The 21,179-nt window shown below is 32.5% G+C and overlaps 4 protein-coding genes across 4 annotated transcripts; 1 reads left to right on the top strand and 3 right to left on the bottom strand.

The window, feature by feature from the left end:
- Window positions 1-2,622: 2,622 nt before the first annotated feature.
- LOC120162242 (thylakoid lumenal 15 kDa protein 1, chloroplastic-like) lies at window positions 2,623-4,736 on the bottom strand. The gene is made up of 7 exons (XM_039172411.1): window positions 4,641-4,736; window positions 4,509-4,537; window positions 3,652-3,731; window positions 3,077-3,118; window positions 2,940-3,044; window positions 2,754-2,814; window positions 2,623-2,674 (listed from the first exon to the last, which is right to left on the bottom strand). The coding sequence occupies exons 1-7, from the start codon at window positions 4,734-4,736 to the stop codon at window positions 2,623-2,625; spliced, it is 465 nt and encodes a 154-aa protein (XP_039028342.1).
- A 1,529-nt stretch (window positions 4,737-6,265) lies between these two features.
- LOC120162240 (ethylene-responsive transcription factor ERF017-like) lies at window positions 6,266-6,802 on the bottom strand. The gene has a single exon (XM_039172410.1). The coding sequence runs from the start codon at window positions 6,797-6,799 to the stop codon at window positions 6,266-6,268; it is 534 nt and encodes a 177-aa protein (XP_039028341.1). The 5' UTR covers window positions 6,800-6,802.
- Window positions 6,803-10,413: 3,611 nt separating this feature from the next.
- LOC120162227 lies at window positions 10,414-10,851 on the top strand. The gene has a single exon (XM_039172399.1). It carries the CDS (start codon window positions 10,414-10,416, stop codon window positions 10,849-10,851), a length of 438 nt encoding a protein of 145 aa, XP_039028330.1.
- A 940-nt stretch (window positions 10,852-11,791) lies between these two features.
- LOC120162226 lies at window positions 11,792-13,634 on the bottom strand. Its single transcript, XM_039172398.1, has 4 exons — window positions 13,542-13,634; window positions 13,204-13,386; window positions 12,372-12,858; window positions 11,792-12,192 (listed from the first exon to the last, which is right to left on the bottom strand). Exons 1-4 carry the CDS (start codon window positions 13,632-13,634, stop codon window positions 11,792-11,794), a joined length of 1,164 nt encoding a protein of 387 aa, XP_039028329.1.
- Window positions 13,635-21,179: the final 7,545 nt, after the last annotated feature.

The raw sequence follows: 21,179 nt of genomic DNA, 5'->3' as shown, positions 1-21,179 counted from the left end.
TATCGTTTTTTTAATAGGGTTTGCCTGTATAGTTCCTACAACATTGTCTGTGACCAATTTATACTTGAAAACGTCAAGATTCTTATTCAACCGTTTTAACATTTTACAAGAACAATCCCTAAAAATTGAGTCCGTTATTTGAACCATTTAAAAAAAACTCAAGTTTAATATTTAGACTTAATTAAAACATAATCATCTAAATTATAATTCTTGCTGATTTTAGGTGTCTATTGGTCAAAATAAGCATAATATTTATAAACTCATCATTTGAAAGTTATTTTTGCAATCCATCAGCATTTGATGCATTGTTTAATATTTACAAAAAATTCAAATTCATAATTTTTAAAAAGAAAATTTTAAAAATTTTATACTCTTTTACATAACACCTTAAAATTATAAATTTTATATCTTTAAAATTTTGAGTCTTTACTTCTTTTTAGATGATTAAGAGATTTATTCGATAATAATGGAAATTTAATAATAGGTGGGTGGACATTTATAATGTCGATGGTGGTAATAATCTTTGGGGTTGTGAATTTGTGTACGTGGATTTAGGGATATAAGATTCATGAAGATTTATAGATTTAGAGAATTGAGATAAAAATTATCGACAATGGGAGTCTGATGATAGATGGATAGATGTTCGATGACGATAATAGATTTTAGGATTAAAGATCTAGATAGTGATAATTTAAGGATTATGATTTATACAATTTTTATATTTAAGTTTAGGGATTTAGAATGTTAGAACGACGATAAGATAACAATTGGCAATGGTAATACAATGATAGGTGGATAGATATTTGGTGACAGTAACAAGTTTTGGGATTTTTAAAAATCACAAAAAAAAGTTTTTTACTAAATAAAATTTTTAAAATAATTATAAGTGTTATATGTATCATATTTTAAGTGGTTGATGATTTTTTTAATAATTGTAATGGAATTGATCTTAAAACAATAATTTCAAACATATTAAATATTTATTTAAATACAATAAAATTAGAGACCTAAAATTAAAAAAAAAAAAATTAAATATTTATTTGTTTTGAATATAAAAGGTGTTGATGAATTGATTGTTTTCCTAATTTAGTTTCCAACCGAATCCCTCTCTTTTAAATTTAACCTAAGGGTGTGTTTGGTTCACGGAATGTAAGATTACCTTCGGGAATAGGATTACCGGAATGTAACATTACCTAACACATTACTGGGAATGTTACATTACTGTGTTTAGTTTGTTTGGCAGGAATGTAAGATTACAGTGTTTGGTTGAAGTAATAAAAGATTACTGGAATGTATATTTTACGAAATTGTCCTTGTTCTATATTTTTAACAAGTAGAATTCTAAATATTTAAATGAAAATATTTATATAAAAATTCATCGAGAATATATTACTTTATTATTTTTAATATATATACTTTTTAATAAAATTTATATATAATTTTTTATAAAATTTAAAAGATAATTGGGTAGAATAAAAGAGTAAATATATCATGCATAATTTTAATTAATATTAAAATTTACATAATTTATCTAAAAATATATTAAAATTTTACATCAACATTTAACTAAATAAGCGTATGAACATTTTAATAGATGAACCATTTTACTCCTACCAAAATGTATAAAGATGACTTTATTATAAATGAATGCATTTACTTTTTAAATGTGTATAAATAAATTAAAATTTTATATATACAATTAAACAAAAATCAAAATTATATATATTATATAAAATTATAAAATAAACAATTTATAATTCTATTTCTCAGTTAGGTTAGTGTCAATTTATAATTTTACATTTGATATTTTATTTCTCTGTTAGGTTAGTGAAATAGGAGAAGTAACACATCAATGGGAAATTAAGAGTCGTAGCATATTTGTATGTGCATGTGCATGCATATGCACATTTGTTGTACAAAAATAAAACTACATCAATGAGAAATGACTCGAGAGAACAAAATCACGTTTGAGTTGAAACGTCAATGAAAGGAAATGAGAAATGTCAATATGAATGATTGTTGCAGTATCCATGTAAACTTCACCATGGACAAGACTACAAGAGCTCGAGCTTGAAACCCCGAAACATCAATTACAAGAATAAAGAAAAAGAAGACCTGGAAATCAACTCCATCAACGTTCCTTTCACCTCGAAGGTGACTGTCCAACATATCTAGTGTTCAGGTCCTAGGATGTCTTCTGCCTAGGCGAAAAATGTGGGATTTAGACCTAATGGTCGTTAGTTGTTTCCGAAAAGATTGCAGGATCGGTGACTAATCGTCGTCCCTTTCACCCCGAACCTTGCTCGAATATACCGAAAATAAAAAAAAATACCCATGATATACATGCTATTAAAAGAGATTATGGCCATGAAATTTGTCATAAAACTCAAAGTGTATACATCATTAGGTTGAAAATAGTTGTTCACAGCAAAACATTTACAAACCTCAACAGTTGGTTTGAAATTTCATTACATAACGAGGTATACACATTTTACATGTCTTCGAAGTGGGAAGCAATAAAAACAATGACACAATTGATCACATATGACATGGTTCCTCACAGCAAAATATTTACATACCTCGAATAACACCCGTTGCGGCGGTGATTTCTCGATCTTTCATCTAATTGCAAAGCAATGTGTCCCGTGTTGCGTTTCCGGATGTCGAATTCACCCTAACCCCAAAATGTCGTTTCAATAATCGGATAAATGTAGAACATGTTTTAAAGCAGTTGTTATAGCTAGTTATCTTACCCACCTGCAGCTTTGCAAAGATATTCATGTTGATCATCTCGCAGTGATACATATGTGAAATCTGATCATAAGAAGACAACCAAATAAATTGACCGACTACGCAGTAATGAGATTCGCGGGCAAATTATGCACAGTTCATCGATATTCAACTGACGGAGAGTTGAGTAAACTGAAGTTTATACATACCAACACATGTTATATTTGATCCTTTGAAAGATGTGTTTCCCGTTGCAGTTCTGCCTTCCAAGTTCGCGTTGCTTAAATTTGCCTGCAGGTAGGAACGATTGGAGATTCGAACAAAGATATCATCTGATAGAACATTGAATTATCTATCCTAAGATCAGCTTCAGAAAGGTCGGCTCCTGCATCGTTTCGGTTAATCAAAAACCGTTTAAAACAAGAGCAGGGACAAAGATCAAAAGATTCGAGAGTTTGCTTAAAGTTGCAGGCATGCACTTATCTGAACTATTTACTAGCTGCAACTCGAAAAAAAGGTCGATGTTTATTATGTAAGCATATATGAGCATAAAAGCAGCGGAAGATCCATGAAAAATTGATTTTACCCGAGGCCTTTTACAACCTCAACTCATGAAGATTACAAATATTTCATGAAAACCGATACGAATCGAGGTCTTTTAACCAGTGAGGCCAACTTAACCACATTACATTACTTTACTACATTACTTTACTAGCCCTTTAATGACCTCAACCTATATGGCAATCATATGTTTGAAAACCCCAAACCATTATCGGACCTTAAAAACAAGCTCGAAACTTGAAATTAGTCTCGTCGAATACTTTTTTCGAGACAACAGAAAAATGGAGGGACTTTTGAAGGTCTTTAATGAAAAATGTTCGAATTTAGTTAGTTTACATAGAATAGTTGGGAGAAAAACTGTCAAATCAGCATCGAATATGCTAGCACCAAGCAATTTCGCGCCTTTGAAATTGCCTAATTTGTGTGTTTTGTGCTTCTTTCTTTAAAGAACATGTGCTAAAAGCACTTACCCTAGAGAAGCAATGTCCCATATTTTAAAAAATTGTGGAAATGCGAACTACGACAATCGATAAGAACCCTGGAAAGACATCAAAGTCAAGAAATCACAGACTAAGTCCATGGAAAATAACAATTTGATAATCAATTTATAGACAAAAAATCAATCAATCTTAAAACAAGTTTAGATAAAATCCGTTCTACTTCCACTTTCACTTCCACACCTACAATAAACTAAAAAGGCATGTATTTACATTTCTGAACAAATTACAGTCCATTCTAATTTCCAAACCCAGAAATTACAAGTACACAAAACCATATCATGTTGTTTGCTTTCTCAGATCTTTTCCATAAATCAAAAAGAAAAATCTCGAAAAATGAAATTCCCATTGGATTGAACAAATAATCCAAATGCAACAGAAATTCCAACATAACTTTTGACTTTTCACTTGAATTATCAGAATTTTAATCTTTTAGTTATTTTTTCTTTTAACATAAACCAAGAAAGGAAAGAGACCAGTAAAAGAGTAATATGAAAGTACGCCATAAAGGGAAACAGATAGAGAAAGCCAGATGGAACGCAAGCTAAGAAAATTAATTATACATATATAAAAAAGAATGCATCGATTAGCAACTCAGAACAAAGCGACGACAAATTCACCTGTAAAAATTAAGGGTGGATTTTATGAATAGATTATGACCAACAACAACTAATGAAAAATTGCCAGTTTTAAGGGATCATTGGGTATAAATCAATTCACCTGTCAAATTTGACTTGTCGAAGTATGGACTGAAATGGAGAAAAAAGGAAGATCAAATGAGATTTAAATCATTGAGATTAACTAAGGCAAATACCATAGACATATCAATTAACTGAAAAAACAGAACATTACTGTCTTGAAATCTTGCTTGATCAATGGCTTTGCAAAGGGAGCGAGAGCTAAATTCTTCTTTCTGTCATCCTTCTGCTGCAATGAGCCGGCAACCATTAACGACTGTGAACCTAGAGCGCACAGTTGGAGGCTAGAGCGGTGGAGCGTGAGGAAGGAATGAACGCTTTATGGTTTAGGGATTTCAATTTTGGGAATCCCAATTTTGAAAGCAAATACCTAAGCCAAATCGAAGAAGAAGAAGATTTCAGCAGTGGGGAGGCTATTTTAGACAACAATGACGGGAATAAGCAAATACCTAAGGGAGACGAGGGATTAATATTCCTGGGAAAACAGTGTAAAAAATCACTATTGATATTAATTTTTTACTGGCCCTTGGTAATATTGTCCATCCAAACATGGGTATATTCGGTTGGTAAAAAAACATTCCCCTCGATAATGGAATATACCTTGAACCAAACGGGACCTAAGAGGTATTGGATGGATTGTTTTTGGATCAAAATTTTGGTGTAAATTGTGGTGGTTGTAGACGAAATCCCACAGTGTGGAAGCAACGAGCAGCAGCCTTTTAAACGGTGGTGGATAGGACTTTTAATGGTCAAAGTTGGCAAATTTGATGCTAGGCCCTAAACTTGTCTTTTAACTCATTAAAGCCCGTCAAATCTATGCTTAGATTTCTAATTGATTGAAAATAAGTGGAAAAGGAAAGGCGAAAACGAAATGTGTGATAATGTCTTCACTTGAGTCCTATTATATATTTGTATTTTTGTTCTTAAAAGGTTAGGTTTTTCTTAAAATTAATATCATTAATGGAGTGCTTTTTTTAATATATAAATAGGGTATATGTAGGTTTGTTTAACGAGGAAAGAAAATGACTTGTGTGAAAATTAATGTAAATTAGAATTAAAATATTATTTTATTATTAAGTTATTTAATTGTTGGAGTTATTGTACTTCTCTAGAGTGTAATAATGTAAGTATAATAATAAAAAATGTAAAAAAAATATTGAGATGTAATATGGATAAACTATTTTAAGAAAAAAAACTATGGGTAAAGAGATGAAATTCATTATGTCAGATTTACGCTTAAATATAATTTAAGATTTAATCTTAAATTTAAGATGTGTAATATCTATTTATAGTGATAATTTTGTGTTTAGAAATAAGTTACATATAAAAAAATCTACTCAAATTGATTTTTTTTAATCTTCCATCAATGTATAAAAAAATATAATTCTACAAATTTCCATTTTATCTTTTAAATTAAAATGGATTTTTTGGATAAAAATTGAACAATTTTAACAGAGTTTATTCTATGTAGTTCAAATTGAGAGGTTTGTTATTTTTGGATTCAAATCAATATTGATGTTTGCAGTGGACTTCGATTATTATTTTTATTTTTTACGATATTAATATTCAAACTTCTAATATTATTTAAAAAATATAATATCTAATTTTATTGGATGGACTGATTATCGATAAAGAATCATATCTTTAATAATTTATAATAAACAATTTTTGTATTAAATTGAAAATTTTCGAATTGGAAGACAAACACAATAGACTTGCTTAGATATACGTGGTACAGTATACAGATTATACAAATTTATCAAAGAACAGATTCTGAAACTAAAATCCCATCAACATCCTCCTCCTCACCATTGACCCCGTAAGATCATCAAATCCAGGAAGTATCTCGTAATCCAAATTGTAATCCCTTAAATCCATCGACAAAGCATCCTTAATCGGTTCGACCATAGGTAATTCATATTTCAACCGCAATGTCTCCTCCGAAACTGACGGCGATAACGAATCCGTTCCGGAGGCGGGTTCGGGTTGCTCAGAATGGATCATCAAAGGCTCCGAATTCGCAAACAGGGCAGCAGCAGCTAGGATTTCAAAAGAGGTTAAAGGTTTACCACAAGCAATCTCCAATGGATTACCGGGAAAGTTGAACTTAGCAGAGTGACCGCGTAAGTAGAATGTAGCTGCATCGAAAGCACATGTCGCTTTCTCGACGGTTTCGTAAGATCCCAACCAAATCCTTTCACGACTGTTGGGAAGTTTTTCGGACACCCTTTTTCCCCATTTCCGTTTCCGAACACCCTTGAACTGCGTCTCGATTTTCTCGGTCGTCGATTTCTCGTTTACGAGTTTCACCATTGTTTTGTTTAACGATGTTGCTGTCATAGAATATTCCGAATCCGTTATTATAGTTGGGGTTTTGTTGTCGGGGAGTAGAGAGTGTGTCGCAGTGAGTGGAACAGACAACGAAATAGAAGTATGTTTTTTCAAAGCAGCAGCTTTGGAGGTTTGACTCTGTTGCTTGGCCGCAATGCATCTCGAATTTCAGCACATGTATCATGAGCAAATACTGCAATGTGTTCGGACACTGTGTTAAAGGATGTAAGCAAAATCCTATTCCTCAAACCTCAACAATGGTTTAGAGGAAAAAAAATTATGCCACTACAACCCCACTGGATTTTGAAATTGTTTGCACTGAACATAAACAAAATGCAATGTCTGTTGATCCTATACCTTCTTTGAACATATCTTCTAAGGATTTTGAAGGTGGGAACCATTCTTCCTTAGAGTCATATCATTCTGTTAACAACACTGATGCTTCGGCTGAACCCATTCAACAAGTCTCTACTACGGTTAATGATCAAGAAACTTCTACTGATCCTAATGAAGAAGAGAACTCCATAATTCCAGATCAGCTAGGTAATTCTACTGATACAATTTCTGCTCCTACTCTCCTTAATAAAAGGAATAGAGGAAGGCATGCTAAAGCTCACGATACATTAACAGGGTCCAGTAATCGTTTTGAGCTACTAAACACGATTAATGAGACTCTCCCTACCTCAGAGAATCAAGGGAAAAAAGTAAGAGCAGTTGCTTCTGGTGTTGTTGTTTTGATCAAAGAACTCAAAAAAAAAAAAGAAGTCTCATCTTGATAAATCTAAGGGTTCTTCAGTAGGAAGTCAAGGAGGGGAACCGAGCTCCTCATCCCAAGGAAAATGATAATTTCCTTTTAGAATGTAAGAGGATTAAATAATCCTCTTAAACAAGGCCAAGTCCTTCAAAGGGAATCCAAGAATAATGTGGATATCCTATGCTTGATGGAAACTCGAGTGAAATTAGAGAAATCTTATGAATTATTAGCTACTTCTTTTGAGAATTGGAATGTTCTCACCAATTATGATTTTGCAGTGAATGTCATAATATGGTTTTTGTGGAGGAAAGGATTGGATTTCTCCTTATGTAAAGCTACTGATCAAAGTATCACTATCAAAGGTCTTTTTAATGGCGCTCCCTTCATTATTACTGCAATATATGGTAGTAATAATGGCATCATTAGAAGACAACTTTGGCAAGAACTTTGGCATCTTGAATCAAATTATAGTGACCTTCCTTGGCTTATGGGAGGTGACTTTAATGTTATCTTGAATAATTATGAAAGTTCTGATCACGAGCTTATGGGTATGATCACTTCCTCTAACATGTTAGAATTTCAGCATATTACTCAAGATCTACAGTTACAAGACCATCCTTTCTTTGGTCCAACATTCTCGTGGAGTAACAAACAAAGTGACAATTTCCTTGCTCGAAAACTTGATAGAGTTCTCATCAATCATATATGGTTCGATTATTTTTCTCACTCTTCTGTGGAATTCTTAGCGCCTGGTCCTTCTGATCATTGTATGGCAGTGATTGATCTTCACAAAGAGACTCATTCAAATAGACCCAAACCATTCAATTTCTTCAACTGTTGGACTTTGCATCCAGATTTTCTTAACATTGTTAGTCAATCATGGAATAGGGCAGTGCAAGGCAACCCAATGAAGTCTTTATTCTTAAAGCTTAAACGTCTCAAAGAAAGCCTTAAGCAGCTCAATAATGACCATTTCAGTGACATCTCGGCTCGAACTAGACTAAAAAGAGAAGAACTTGATAGGCATCAAATTCTTACCTTAAGAGGTGATGATTCCTTGGAGAAATAACTCGAGTTACAAAAGGAGCTCAATTCTTTAACAGAAGCAGAGACGATGTTCTTAAAACAAAAAGCTAAAATGCATTGGCTTAAGGAGGGTGATAAATGCACAAAATTCTTTCACTCAGTCATTGCTACTAAGAACAAGAGGCAGACTATAAGGGTTCTTGTCAATAATCGGGGGGAAAGACTTGAATCATTTGATGAAATGTCCTCGAAAATAATTGAGTTCTTCAAAAATCTTTTAGGTTCCAAGGATCCAGAAGTAAAAGAATGCTCTCGTGCAATTCTTAAAGGTCTTATGCAACCTATTTCATCACTTGTTACACTGAAGCTCTTGTCAAGGAAGTTACTAGTGATGAGATTAAAGAGGTCATTTTCAGCCAAGGCAATGACAAGGCTCCCGGACCGGACGGTTTTACTTCTCTCTTTTTCAAGAAAGCTTGGCCAGTGGTTGGTAATGATGTTATTAAGGCAATAAAGTACTTCTTTCAAGAATCATTTATTTATCCAGCCTTTAATGCAACCACTATTGTCTTGATTCCAAAGAAGTCGAATCCTAGCACAGTTTCTGACTTCATACCCATTTCTTGTTGCTCGGTTATTTACAAGACCATTACAAAGATTCTTGTCAATAGAATTACTAACATACTGCCAAGGATTATTGCACCTAATAAATCGGCTTTTGTTAAAGAAAGGAGTATAGTAGATAATACCCTTCTTGCGCAGGAAATTGTTAAAGGATATGGGAGGAAGTTCATATCACCAAGATGTGCACTGAAAATTGATCTTCAAAAGGTTTTTGACTCCATCAATTGGGACTTTATTTATGCAGTTCTTAAAGCTCTGGATTTTCCTCCAAAATTCATCGATTGGATTGTTTCATGCTATACGAATGCTAGATATTCCATTGCTCTTAATGGAAGCTTGGTTGGTTTTTTAAGGGCGCAAAAGGAATCAGACAAGGTGATCCACTTTCCCCTATTTTATTTGTTCTGGTTATGAATGTGCTCTCTAATATTCTCAATAACGCTGCTTCCAGAGGGATTTTTTCCTTCCATCCTAAATGCAAGAAAATTAAACTCACTCACTTGTCATTTGCTGATGACTTATTGATTTTCTGCAAAGGAAACCTTGAGTTTGTTTTGGGAGTGATTACTGTTTTGGATTGTTTTTATGAATATTATGGGTTGAAGCTCAACGCAGGTAAATGTGAGATTTTCACTGCAGGTATTTTGGCTCATAATCTTGAATCTATCATCAATTATACTGGTTTCAAACAAGGAAAACTACATGTTAGATACCTCGGGGTACATCTTGTCACCAGAAAGCTTACCGATAAAGATTGCAAAGCTTTGCTAGACACCATCAAGAGCAGACTTCACCAATGGTCTGAAAGAATTTGAGCTACGCAGGCAGAGTTGAGCTTATAAAGACAGTTCTCTACAGCGTTGCGAATTATTGGTGTAGACAGCTGGTTTTACCACATACCATTATCAAGAAGATTGAGTAATTATGTTCCAGATTTTTCTGGAAAGGTTTGGACATTTCTGCTGTCGGTGCAAGGGTGAGTTGGGTGAAAATTTGTAAACCAAAATCAGAAGGAGGTTTGGGACTAAAGGATATCAAATCATGGAACAACGCCTGCCTACTTTTTCTGATCAGGAAATTACTTGTAAGGGAAGGTTCTCTTTGGATAGTGTGGCTTCAATCCTACATAATTAAGCAGCATGATTTCTGGACCATGGAAATACTGCAATCTGCCAGCTAGAGCTTTAAGCGAATGCTGAAGCTCAGAAATGCTGCTCAAACAGTGCGTGTAACAGCAGTAAAAAGTACTAAAGAGATTTGGGAAGAAATCCGCCCAAGAGATGCTAAAGTCGCATGGCACAAACTTCTCTGGTATCCTTTACATGTCCCGAAGCATAGCATAATTTCATGGATGATTATTTTGGATCGGCTCCCCACTAAGGACATAATGCAACGATTTGGTCTTATTACAAATGATCTTTGTATGTTCTGCTCGGAAGCAACGGAAACTAGGAACCACCTCTTTGCCGAATACTCGAAGACTGCTTCCATTTGGAAATCAATTCTGCAACTTTCTCTGAACATGAATTTCTCGAATTGGACTATTTTGCTGCAATGGGCAACCTCTTCATGGAAAGGTAAATCACTGCTAACTTGCATTCTGAAGCTGTCATGGAACGCCTTTAATTAAACCATTTGGGAAGAACGAAATCGTCGGATATTCAAAGGAACTTCCAGAACTAAAGCAGAAATTATCAAAGCTATTAAGGAGATAGTAGGAACTCTTCTAAGTAATAGAATTTTCAACAGATTAGATAGCATTAACTTAGCTATTTGTAATCATTGGGATATAGTCTAATTTGTTGTAAATAGTTCCCTTTGCTTGTTCCTTGATTGAACTGTTTTGTTAGCAACTTGCTGCTATTTTTGGGTAATAAAATCTTGATTTATCCAAAAAAAATATGTCTAATAATCGGGTTGCCGATTTGATTTTTTTCCTGTTTTAGTAATTGTGTAGAATTTTTTTTGGATAATTCTGATTTTATTACCCAAATAAAGGTTTAGTTACAACCAAACAACCAATCAACAACAATAGAATCAAATAAACAACCTATACAAAATGATTGGTTAGACTATACCCCAAACATTACAAAGCTTTAAGTTAGTATTATCTAGTCTATTAATATTGATTCCCCCAAGATGGATTCCAACAACGTCTTTAACATCTTTGAGCAAGCAATCGATTGTTCTACGCCGTCCTTGGAAAATTCTCATATTTCTTTCCTGTCATAGAGAGTAAATAAAAGCAGTCCAAGAAATTTTCAAAATGGTAGTAAGCAAAGACCTCCCTTTCCATGAAGAACATGCCTTTGAACCATTTCTTCCCATGATAAGTAAGTGTTATTCATCCCATTAAGGTTCAAAATTGAATTCCAGAGTTCCACTGCCAGAGAACATTACGAGAAGAGGTGGTCCCTTGTCTCGTATGAGTTACTGCAATTAACACAAAGATCATCAGTGTTAATTCCTATTCTAATAAGTTGGTCTCTAGTAGGCAATTTGTTCAGTAAAGCCATCCAAGCAATCAAACTAAACTTTGGAATATGCAATGGGAACCAAATAAGTTTGTGTCATGAAACATTATACCCTTTGAATCGAATCAAGTCCCATATTTCCTTAACATGCGGAGAACCGACTGAAAGAATTGGAAGAGCTTCAGCCCTTGATTTTAAGATTCTGCTGATACTCCAACTTACATTTGCAGCAGCTTGGAAGTGCCAAAAGTCTTGCTCCTTAAAAGCACAGGCCTTAAGCCATGCAACCCACAGTGATCCATCTCCCGCTAATATTTTTCGAATTAGACTAATGAGACAAGCTCTATTCCAAGTTTTAATATTCTTCAGTCCGAGGCCACCATCTGATTTGGAGAGACAAATATTTTCCCAGCTCACACGAGCACCAGCAGCAGATTTATCTACTCCTTTCCAGAAGTATCTAGAGCATATATGTTCCACATTTTTAAGGATTGAAGCTGGCAAAACAAGTTGTTTGCACCAGTAGTTGCTGACATTGAATAAGACTGATCTAATGAACTATAGTCTGCTTGCATAACTGAGATTTCTCCCAGACCAATGATGAAGCTTGAGCTTGATGTTATCAATTAAAGCTTGACAATCCTTTTCGGTAAGCTTGTGGTGACAAGAGGAATACCAAGGTAATGGACATGAAGACTTCCGATATGAAACCCAATAATCTGTTGTAAATCCTCGATGGTTCTTAATGGAATCCCCATAGCAAAAATCTCACATTTGGAAGGATTCAATTTAAGCTCAGAGACTTCATAGAAATGATCAAGAATAGTAAGAACACCAATAATAGATTCAATATTACCTTTGCAAAATATCATTAAATAATCTGTCGATAGATGAGTAAGACCAATTTTCCTGCATTTAGGATGAAAACCAAACATTCCTCTTCCATCAGCTAAATTAAGCATTCGAGATAAAATATTCATTGCAAGAACAAAAAGATAAGGGGAGAGAGGGTCTCCCTGTCTTAGGCCTCTAGCACCTTTAAAGTAGCCAATTAAGGTCCCATTAAAAGAAATGGAAAACCTTGCTCCTGTGAAACAAGCTTCGATCCAAGCAATGAAAGCATGAGGAAGTTGGAGAGCTTTAAGAATTTGTGAGATGAATCCCTAATGAATGGAATCAAAAGCTTTATGAAGATCAATTTTCAAAGCACATCTCGGGGAGATAGATTTTCTTCCATAGCCTTTTACCATCTCCTAAGCAAGAAGGGTATTATCAATAATGCTCCTACCTCTGATGAAAGCTGTTTGATTCAAAGTAATAATCTCTGGGAGGAATTCAGTCAATCTTCTAACAATGATTTTAGTAATGATCTTGTAAATTACAGAACAACAGGAGATTGGCCGATAGTCTTTAATAACACTCGGATTTGGAATTGTGTAGAATTTTGGTTTAGAAAATAAGCAGGATTTCGAAAATGACATTTTGGTGATGGCTTCTACGACTATCACTTGGCAGCCAAGCTCGATTGCGGCGCCCACGAGGAAGCTCAATGTCACCGTCGCCTTCGGTTGCTCTCCATTGCACGAAGCAGGGGTAAGCAACTGGACTGGAATGGCGTGGGTTGTGGCGGATACCTTTTCCGAATTGTACTGAATCAAGCTCGAGTCAAGCTTACTACTACTTGGATTAGGCTTGATTATATTAACGTAAAATTTTATGTTAGCTGTTAAATAATGAATTTATAATAATTTAAAAATTAAAACATATTATCAATAAAAAAATATAATATATATATATATTATATAAAAAATTAAAATTTAAATAAAAATAATTATTTCCGATTTACCTCATTCAATCCGTCTTGATTACACTCGTAGATCATGCTCTTATACATTCCCCTTGGACAGGGCTTTGGTGGTGAGACAATACTACCTGTCATGGGCAGCAATCAGCCCATTGTGGCAATTTTGGAGAAGTTTTTAAGGATATTTTGACCAAGTGTTTTCCCAACAAGCCTGCTGTCGAAGGTTTCCCAAAATTATGTTTAGCATTTAAATATTATATATAATATATGTTAATAATTTATAAAACCCAAATACATTATTAATTTATTTACGTACTTAACCGGTTATTATTAGATGTGTAAAAGAATTGAGTTTGAACTAATAAGATTATGCTTGTGTTCGTTTGTTTATTTTTAAAGGTATTTATATCCGGTTCGTGTTTGTTTAAATTTTTAATATCATGTTCGTATTTGTTTATTTATTTTTGAAGGTATTTATGTTCGTTTATTTATTGTTCATAAATATGTTCATTTATATGCTCATTTAATGTTCACAAACATGTTCGTTTTGTAACATCCCAAATTACGGGTTAGTGACTAAATTGTAAAATTTCAGAATTTGGGGATAAAAATAAAATAGTTGAATAGTTCAATGATTTATGTGGAGATATTTTCTAAAGTTATTAGTAATTATTAAATGAAGTGAAGGGAAAAACGGTCATTTGACTTAGAAATTAATTAAAAATGGGATTGATAAGGATATAAGGATAAGATGGAGTTATTTTCTCCAAAAATTTCTCTTCATCTTCTTTTTTTCTTCTTCAACGTGAACCCCCAAAGGCAAAGGTGAGTTTCTTTGTTAGTTAATTATTTGTTGATTTTATGGGTGGGTTTTGATCATTAGATGATAACTAAGCTTAAAGAAAGCTTAAGTTGTCTTAAAATCAAAAGATGAAGAAGTTATGAGAGATTAAAGAAAATGAGTTTTAAGTGAATTTTTGGAAAAGAGTTGATAAGTTGAATTTGAAACTAAATTTGACTTGTCATCAACTTAATTAAGAGATATGAAGTGATAGAATTAGATTTAGAGCATCTTGAAAATTTGGTATGATTATTGATTTACATATGAAAGATGGAATTTTGAGGTTAAAGATGAGATAAATGGATATAAATGAGTTTAAGCATGTGTATGTGAGTTAAGGATATGAAAGGGGTTGAAATATGACACAATTAAATTAGAAGGAAGTAATTTACGTGCATAAATGAGAATTTTGGACTAGTGTGCATCGGTACACATTCAACATGTACCGATGCATCAAGAGTAAATTTTCAGAAATCATTCAGTGTGTATCGATGCACTCAGGTAGGCATCGATGCATGGGAATTTTGAAGCTATTTTGTGTACCGATGCACCCATAGTGCATCGATACACCCCTAAAGGAAAAATGAAATTTTGGTTCATTAAACTAGCATAAGTTATTAACATCAAGTTATAAGGTTTAGGCTTCTGATAATTGTTTTGAAAATTATATTTATGTAGATACAGAGCCTAAACGAGTTCGAAAACAATAAAAAAATTAGGATCAAAGCAAGGCTAAGGTGAGTGCGATTTAAATTGTACTTATGTGATTGATCAAACATTGGCTTACGATGAGCCAATGATGGAGTTACTATGGTAAGAACAACAACAACAACAAAACCCTATTCACATATGCAATGGGATAAGGGGGAGGTAGGGTAGTAGGCTGTCCACCAACGCCAGGTTGAGAGCAGCTTCCGTGGAAGACCTCCGGCCAGTCAAAAAATTAATAATAAAGATAAAATGTAATGCATGCTTAAATAAATAAATAAAATACGTAGTTGAACAATCTTCATATGCAGTCCTCATATGCACGTCTGTAATGGGAAGTAATCCCTGCAAATAAACCCTTGCATAAAAATATCTTCATATAGACAGAAACGTAAGACCCGACCAAAAATATAAACATATGATATATGTTACTTGATATGACATATAAGGTTACATGAACAAATGAGAAATTATAAAAGACATATGAAATGATCTATGTGAATACATGAATTTGTGATACGTGTTATATGATATTAGATATAAGTTTACACATACATATGGTATGTGAAAGAAGAGAATGAACATGTGATCATAAGATCAATGATTACACGTACATATGATACGTGACTGAAAAGAAAAGATATGTGTTTATAAGAGAAAGGATATGAATAAGTAATGTGAACTGTTATAAATGATAATGCCCATGTTATGTGATATGAGAGCTAGGGGTATAGTTGGCATGCCAAGGGTCGAGGGTTTACCTATGTTCTTCGGGACATATGGACTTATTACCTAGGTTCTTCGAAATCTATGGACTGGTCCTTCGGGACATTTATACGAGTTATGGTGACAGCATAGTGGTGCACAACACCCTCAATGTACTCACGTACCTTAAGTTCTCACAGGTGTACATAGGCTAATAAAGAGATAACAATGAATACAATGAATGTTATGCATATGTTTTTAGTTATATGAACTGTATTACATGAATTATATGATGTAATGTGTATTTCTTTATGAAATGATATATGATGTGTATAAATGATAAGTATAAGATGATACGATAAAAGCATGTTAATGATAATGAAATGAGGTAATGAGGGTATATATACAGGTATGCATTCTGTTATAAGAAATGTTCTATGATTTTATTATATGTTTTATATGCCACTCTAAGTCAACGACTTAGCGTGTGATTGTTTCACACGTAGGTTTCGAGAAGAGGAATATTGATAAAAGTTATGCAAGACAGGTCAGTTTCTCCTTTCCAAAGATCAGATTATAAAAGAAATGTATAGTATGTATTTTGTAAGAATAATAATGGTTGGCATGTAAACAAAGTCGATAAATTAAGTATTTATGCTATGATTGAGTTTTATAATGTTTTTAACGTATTTATGTAAATGTAACTGCATAGCGATGAAATGTTATAATTTTATGAATTTATACGTATTTTTACGAAAGTATTGTAGTAGTGCATCGATGCACTGTAGCACTGTTCACGGCACTGTTCATACCGTATAGTATTGTTTATAAGTACATATTTTTTTCAAATTTTTATACTGAAGCATAATTTAATAGTATATTATTGTATTTTCTTAATATGAGTTCAAATATTTTGATATTTTATAAGAATATTGTTTTAAAAGTCAATGTGACATCTCAGACTCGTATTCGGGTCGGGTACGGGTTGGGGTGTTACACGTTTAGTGTTTGTTTATCGTTCATTTATATATTCAATTTTTAGTTTTTCCAGCTTAAACTCCTTAAAATTCACCGTTTAAATTTTAACTTTTACCATGTGCTCAATTTAATCTTTACATTCACCAATATTTCAAATATAAATAAAACAAAAGGAAAAAAAGAACTAAGTAAACGAGCTTGTTCATGAACATAAATGAACAAGTTGATAAACGAGTTTGTTCTTGAATATAAACGAACATAACACACCTCTGATTGTGCTCGTTCGTTTATTAAATAAACATAAAATCTTTTATTTATACTCGTTTATCTAGCTTAACAAACAAACATAAACAAACGTTATATAAACGATTCACGAATAATTTTCGAACACTTTATTTATTTACACCCCTAATTATTATTATTATTGCTGCTAAAAATTAAGTCAAAAAGGTGATTTAGACTTTTAGTGGACCAGCAAATCGAAATTATGATTTAAAACGAAATATTTTGAATTATAAAATAATTAATTTTAAAATAAGTGGACGTGATGTGACCTGGCTACGTTCCACACACCACGATAATATCGGCTTCCTCGCCCATATAAGGTGTGGGAAAAATTAATTTTCCCACGTAAGGTATTTACGTATTATTTTTTAAATTAAGATTTCTTATTGATTTGAAGATGCAGTGTACTTTTGGAATCTTTTTGATTTATCTGAAGATGTTATGTAATTATGAGATTTTCTTCATTTGCCTAAAGACGTCACGCAGTCATGGAGTCTTCATATCTAGCTTGAAGACGCGTGAAATACCTAACGTCTTTAGGTTGGTACTATTCAATTCACCCTAGATGAGAAAATAATCTCCGGATGATTTATATTAAAAATAAATAAAAAACACTTATATTATCTCAACCAGTTTGCCTAATAATACTCCTAAACCTAATAAATAGTTTGTGTGCTTTTTTTACTCTTATATCATCGAAATAAAAATAATTTTGAAAGTAATATCTATTTTAGATTATTTCTCGAATTTGCACTTGATTGGTGGTTAAGTGATGTGTTATGTGTTAAAAACACATAATTGTATAAACATAAATCAGAACGAGTAACGACGACATGCATTTATTAACCTTATGTTTAGTTACTCAATAAATATATGATTAAAAAATTATACGTAAACACTTGAAACTTATATATCTAAAAACTATGTGATTTAAAAATCTCTATTAACTTCTCAAAACTCACATTGTATATATTAAGTGATTTAGACTAGATGAGTAGATTCTTATGTATATATTTTGTGACCTTAGTGTCAATGGTGATTTCAAATGAGCGAAGTATGACATTTATCTGTGTCCGATGTTGGATTAATTTTAGATTTACTCAATTAATTTATAGGTTGTCTAGTAGTGTCGTCTGATTTATTTTTATAAGGGAATTATTAGATGTCCAGAGTAGAACTTTAAAAGAAACATTAAGATTAAAGATATAATAAATCATAAATGTCGATGATTAAACATAACTTACGACGATTTGGATTTTAAATTAAAATTTATAAAAGTTGATATATTTTTTCAAAACAAATAAAGATCATATTAAAAGAAAGGAAACAACAAAGGTCAATTATGAAAGGAGAAATCTAATAATAAAAGAAAGTATAGAATTTGTTAAAAGGAAAAGGCTTAAAACAAAAATAAGTGTCTAAATTATGTTTCGAAAAATGTTTTAGTGTCTAAAGAATTTTTCGTTAAAAATAAATATCTAACATTTTTTCATTCCACATTTTCGCTCATTTGTTCTAATGACGGAAACCCAAATCATAAAAGTTGTATTTGGTAAAGGGTTTTGTTTGTTTTTTCATCAAAACTCATATAGATCAGTCTCTTTTTTTCTCATTTGTTCTAACAACAAAAACCCACATCATAAAAATTGTATTTGACAAAGATAAATACTTAAAAGTGTAACAGATAAAATATTAAATATTTATTTTTAACAAAAAATTATACATATATTAAAACATTTTTTCGAGACTAATTTAGGTGCTAATTTTTGTATTAAGCCAAAAGAAAACACAAATTACGTGAAAGTTAGGTATTAAACTAAAAATTATCAAAATTAATATTATTAAAAAATACAAAAATTAATAAAAAGGTTAAAGTATATAAATGATCCACCGATTATAAGATATTATTTTATTGAGCCTCTAGACTATTAAAAGTTACAAAATAGTCCCTTGATTATAGGGTATTATTTGTTGAGTTCCTCGACAATTAAAAGTTACAAAATAATCCCCCGACTATTCATTATGTTCCAAGCTCATCCTTTTCCGTTAAAAAGTTAACGTTCGTTTGAACTGGAGGTTAATTTATTGAATGATATATGATAGTCGTTTGAGATTATGAGATCAAATTCTATCACATCTTAGTCAAAAAATTAACATCCAACTCAAACAATTGTCAACTTTTTAACGGAAAATGACGAATTTGAAACGTATAAATAGTCAAGTGACTATTTTGTAACATTTAACTATCGAGGGACTCAACAAAGTAATGCCTTATAATTGAAAGACTATTTTATAACTTTTACTAGTCATAAGACTCAATAAAGTAATACCCTATAGTTTAGGGACCATTTGTATACTTTAACCTAAAAACAATAGTCAAAGATCCTTTTCTTTCCTCTTGTTTTTCTGATTCGGGAAGAAACTCAAAATCTCTGACACCAATAGGTGAAAACAAAAGTTTAAATATTTTAAAAAATTGAAAGAGAAAAATAGCACTTGGCACTGCAGTCATTTAGTCTTAAACAGAAACGACTGGGAGAGCCCAGATTCAAAGCTTTTTCCCCTATATCGAATGCAGCTCTACTTCTTCAAAATTTCTATCTTTTTGTTGGTTTTTCCATTGATGAGTTGATAAATTTTTATTAACCTCAAATAAATAATCCATCTTTATCCAAACTCAAATCTTTATAATCTCTTTTTCCCCTTCTTTACATATAATTTTCCAGTTATATTTGCATTTGGGGGATGGCATCTTCATCACTAGCAAGCCCGCTATGCACTTGGTTACCGGCGGCTTGTGTGCCCGGGAAAGACCAATCACGGTCTCCATCGTTCGACTCGTCAGGTCCGGCTTCTTCGGCCGTTGGGCTCGTAACAGAAGGAAGGCTCTTCTTTCTAAATGCTGCGGCGGCTCAGCCACTAACAAAACGCGGGCTTGATTTCTTCTTTTAGTGGATCCACCATTCAAGACTTGATGATTTCTTGCTCGGCTTTCAAGCCTTGTAACGAGTACTATTCCTCCAAAAATGGTGGCTTTTTGGGTCAAAATGGAAGCCTTTTTTCTTTCTACTTTCAAGCCTTGATTGATGATTTCTCTTCCTTCGAGGAGCTGCTCGTTCTTGTAAACTTTAGCTCCTTGGTTTTCTGGATTTAGAAACATAACGTTGCTTTTTGCCGCCTTTTCGAATCACTTTTTTTCCCCATTTCTTTAACATCTTTATTTGCCTTGAATTTGACTCTTTAGCGAACTGTGTTTCTGCCTCTTTTCTTTAATCTTAACCAGTGAGACACACCAAAATTGTTTGTCTTGAAACAAAATTAAGAGCTAGAAATGTAGTTGATCTGAAGTCGCTATTAAGTCTATGATCATGGAAAATCACTATATTCTCAGATAATCAGAATTTAATACAAAACAGATAGTACATGTGCAGATTTTGGTGGAGAGATCAAATCTTTCTCAACCGATGGATGGATTTGGTTAGCTTAAATTCGGATTCTGCAACGTTAAGATAGAGCCTGATGGATGTTGAGATTTAGACGCTGAGCTTTCAATTTATACTCATTATTTCTTCAGGGATGGATGGATGTGCTACATGCAACTTCTGTATATTAAATGCGGCAATTCACATAGTTTGAGGCGAAGCTGTAAGTTGAGCAAAGAAAAACATCCAACATATAATGGTATTATTGATTGCATTTTGTCTGATGCATCTGAAACATAATTGCAGAGTAGTGGGTTTGTCAAGATCATCAGACTTAATCTGATATTTGGGGAATAAAAAATGTTCTTTTTAATTTAAGTAGATAATAACCTAAATTAAAAAGATAATATAAGGATTATATTAATTTAAATTTAAAATCTATAAGATATAATTTGTTAGATGAGATTTAATCTTCAACTTATCTGTTAATGCAATTAAATTTGAGCCATTAGATATAAAAACTTCAACTATAAATAGTAACTTACTCCACCTCATTTACCCACTTTAATTTTGAGGAATACATAAATCATTCACCCAATTTTCTTATTTTTGACTATTTCTTTCCAAAGTTATTTTTCATTGATGAATTGGTAGATTTTTATTAACATCACATAAATAATCTCTTTATACAATCCCGGATCTTTAATATTTTTCCTTCTTTTAAGTATAATTTTCCAGTTA

Source organism: Hibiscus syriacus, unplaced genomic scaffold (assembly GCF_006381635.1).
Source record: "Hibiscus syriacus cultivar Baekdansim isolate YM2019G1 unplaced genomic scaffold, ASM638163v2 tig00111402_pilon, whole genome shotgun sequence".
In the NCBI taxonomy this organism is placed as follows: Eukaryota; Viridiplantae; Streptophyta; class Magnoliopsida; order Malvales; family Malvaceae; genus Hibiscus; species Hibiscus syriacus.
Note: the sequence above shows the minus strand (reverse complement) of the source record. Positions and strands in the feature narration are given on the sequence as shown.